This window comes from Mandrillus leucophaeus, unplaced genomic scaffold, assembly GCF_000951045.1.
Source record: "Mandrillus leucophaeus isolate KB7577 unplaced genomic scaffold, Mleu.le_1.0 Scaffold295, whole genome shotgun sequence".
NCBI lineage: Eukaryota > Metazoa > Chordata > Mammalia > Primates > Cercopithecidae > Mandrillus > Mandrillus leucophaeus.
Window position 1 is genome coordinate 76,951 of NW_012103087.1, and position 3,116 is coordinate 80,066.

A 3,116-nucleotide genomic window follows, 5' to 3' on the forward strand; every position below is an offset into this window, starting at 1 on the left:
GCTGGGTGACAGAGCAAGACTCTGTCTCAATAAATAAATAAATAAACAAACAAACTGAAGAGCCAGTGCTTCCTGGAAAGTTGTTTATTGGGGTGATCGATCAAGGAGAGACTCCACTGACCTGGACTTCCATTGATCAGGCAGTGAGGAGTTAGGTGGTAGCTCAGGGAGACTGAAGGTGAGCAGGAATAAGCAGCCTGAGCAACAGACAGGAAATTGTCCAGGGCCATACCGAACCTGCTTGGTAGTGCTGTGCTGGAGTTTTTGGAATTTAGAAGGGGACATGGTAGTCACTGGGGATAAGTGGCTAAGATAAGGAAAGTGAGTCTGGTAGAGCAGGGTGTCTATCGCGTGGCTGAACTGCACCCACTGCTCCATTAGCTGGGTCTTTGTGCATCCTGAGCCCCCATCTAGCTCGGTCTCTCTGGGTCCCAGCTGCTTCCCTGTTAACTCCCCCGCCTCCTTTGTGCCTGTGGAGAGGACAGAGGCTCAGCCCTGAAGTGAGAAGGGACAGGATTAGAGGAGTGTGGGCAGTGCTGACTTCCCTCACCAGGCAGGTGGGTGGGGGTGAGACCCAGGCCTTTATTTCCCTTCCAGGCCGCAGTGGGACAGCATCTCCCTGGGCTGGTGCAGTGGAGCAGCAGGGAGTGGAACCACAGAGGCATGGGTGTGGGCTGGGTGGTGGCCACGTGCAGCTGGTAGGTAATGAAGACGGTCTCCAGCAGGCTGCCCACCATCAGGGAGAGAGACAGGGCGAAGTAGACACCTGAGGGCAGAACAAATTATAAGTAAACCAGGCAAATTTATCTGTAAGTATTTCTCATGCCTCTTTCCTAAATCCAGTCTTCTTTCACAGGCCCTTCCTTCCTTCCTTCGGCGGAGCAGCAGCCATTTCTCCTGGCCCTCCTCCCTGGCCCTGGGTGCCTTTTCTCCTCCAGAAAGTGGGAGGAGCCATACTGATGAGGGGGGTGCCACTGGCAGGAAGCAAGTCATTCATCATGAGCAGGAAGACTTTGCAGCCCAGCAGAAAAGTTATCTTGAATGGGGCGTGATTCTCGCTCTCTGCTGGCAGGTAGAAGCTGAGGGCGTCAATGGCAATCAGAAAGCTACTGGGCACCAGCAGGTTTATGATGTAGAGGCTGGGCCTGTGCCTGATGGCCACCTGGAAAGAGACCAGAGAAGATGGCAGATAAATAGATGGCAGAGGGCTCAATTTGTATATCTGACCCCTAATCCTTGCCAATGTGCTGTGAGGCTGTTGGGGACGATTTTTTTAAGTAACATTTGCACATTTAATTGTGCTCGTCTACATAGCGGCCTCTGATTTGTTGTCTAATTTGCATTCATTTTTAACCTACTAGGAACACAATGACTGGATAATTTTAGGTGCAAGTGGACCCTTGAAGTCATTGTGAGCAGTAGGGGTGAGCTGTTCCATTCTGAGTGGCAGGGCTTATTACAGTCCAGCCATTCCTCCCCTCTCCAGAGCAGGAGCGGGTGAATGAGGAGTGGGTGAATGGGGAGCGGGGGAGGCCTTGGGGATCCTGCTTCAGGGTAATTAGGTAGATGGGGCAGTGGGGAGCAGGCGCCCAACCCTCTGGAACTTTTTTTTTTTTTTTTGAGACGGAGTCTCACTGTCTTGCCCAGGCTGGAGTGCAGGGGCACTATCTCAGCTCACTGCAGCCTCCACCTCCTGGGTTCAAGCGATTCTCCTGTCTCAGCCTCCTGAGTAGCTGGAACTACAGGCATGTACCACCACACCTGGCTAATTTTTTTTTTTTTTTTTTTTTAGTAGAGACGGGGTTTCACCATGTTGGCCAGGCTGGTCTTGAACTCCTGACCTCAGGTGATCCGCCCACCTCGGCCTCCCAAAGTGTTGGGATTACAGGTGTGAACCACTGCTCCTGGCCTGGAGCTTCTTTTTCACTTCCCAAAGAGCATTAGGTCAAGAGGACAATCATGAAGCTGCTGGGATCAGAAGTCAAATAGGCACCCCTGGACTCACATAGAACATGATCTGGTCATATAGGTTGTTGCCCATGGTCATCTTTGGGGTGGCCTTGTTGATGCCCAAGAGCTCCCACTCCCCCTGGGTTCAGATGACGTTGTGAGACATGTCTGTGATCTCCCACACCTCCTTGTCCATGCCCAGCAGCATGCCGTCCACTGGAAGGGAGGCCGGTCAGTTCATTACTACACAGGTAAGTCTGCCCACGAAATTGGATTCCTCCCCCACTGAGCTTCTAAAACAAATTTTCTTCTGTCCTTTTAAAGCAGGGTATTCTGGTTTTCTCAGAAGTGGGTTACCTGACTAGCAATTCATATGTGTGTGGGCAGCAGCATTAATTTCTTTTGTTGTTGAAAACAAGAGTGAATCTAGTTCATTATGGGAATATTGGATATGACTCAAATGTGAGTCAAGAACTTTTGGAGTCGTTCCTATTTTCCTTCTCAGTCCCCCAGTTGTATGGTGGTGTTTTAGTGGAATCAAGCTTGAAGAGCTCAATATTTTAATAATTATATGCATGCCCACTTTGATGGTTTTAGTTTATCCAAATCTGCCACGTGACACCTGGTGGCATTCGGTTATATTAATTTACCGGTTTTGAAGTGTGTTAGCTATTAGAGTTAAAAGATTTGAGCTAAAAATTATAGGTGTGCAGCAGCTCAGAGTCAGCTGGGCCTCATTTGGCACAAGGGCCGCCCAGCTTGTAAAGCAGCAGTTCTTAACCCTGTCTGCATGTTAGCATCACCTGGGCCCCACCTGGGACAATTTAATTGGCATCTGGGGTGATGTGCAGTTATTAGGATTTTGTTTTTTGTTTTGTTTTGTTTTGTTTTGTTTTTGAGACAGAGTCTCGCTCTGTCGCCCAGGCTGGAGTGCAGTGGTGCAATCTCGGCTCACTGCAACCTCTCCCTCCCGAGTTTCACACCATTCTCCTGCCTCAGCTTCCCTAGTAGCTGGGACTACAGGCGCCCGCCACTATGACCGGCTAATTTTTTGTATATTTAGTAGAAACGGGGTTTCACCGTGTTAGCCAGGATGGTCTGGATCTCGTGACCTCATGATCTGCCTGTCTTGGCCTCCCAAAGTACTGGGATTACAGACATGAGCC

The 3,116-nt window shown here is 49.9% G+C and overlaps 1 protein-coding gene across 1 annotated transcript in view; it reads right to left on the minus strand.

The window, feature by feature from the left end:
- Nucleotides 1-84: 84 nt before the first annotated feature.
- Nucleotides 85-3,116, minus strand: part of LOC105543960 (5-hydroxytryptamine receptor 3C-like) — a 13,966-nt gene continuing 10,934 nt past the window's right edge. The window contains 4 exon segments of the mRNA XM_011986164.1: nucleotides 85-470; nucleotides 551-766; nucleotides 958-1,162; nucleotides 2,006-2,166. Coding sequence (XP_011841554.1) covers nucleotides 85-470; nucleotides 551-766; nucleotides 958-1,162; nucleotides 2,006-2,166 — 968 coding nt within the window.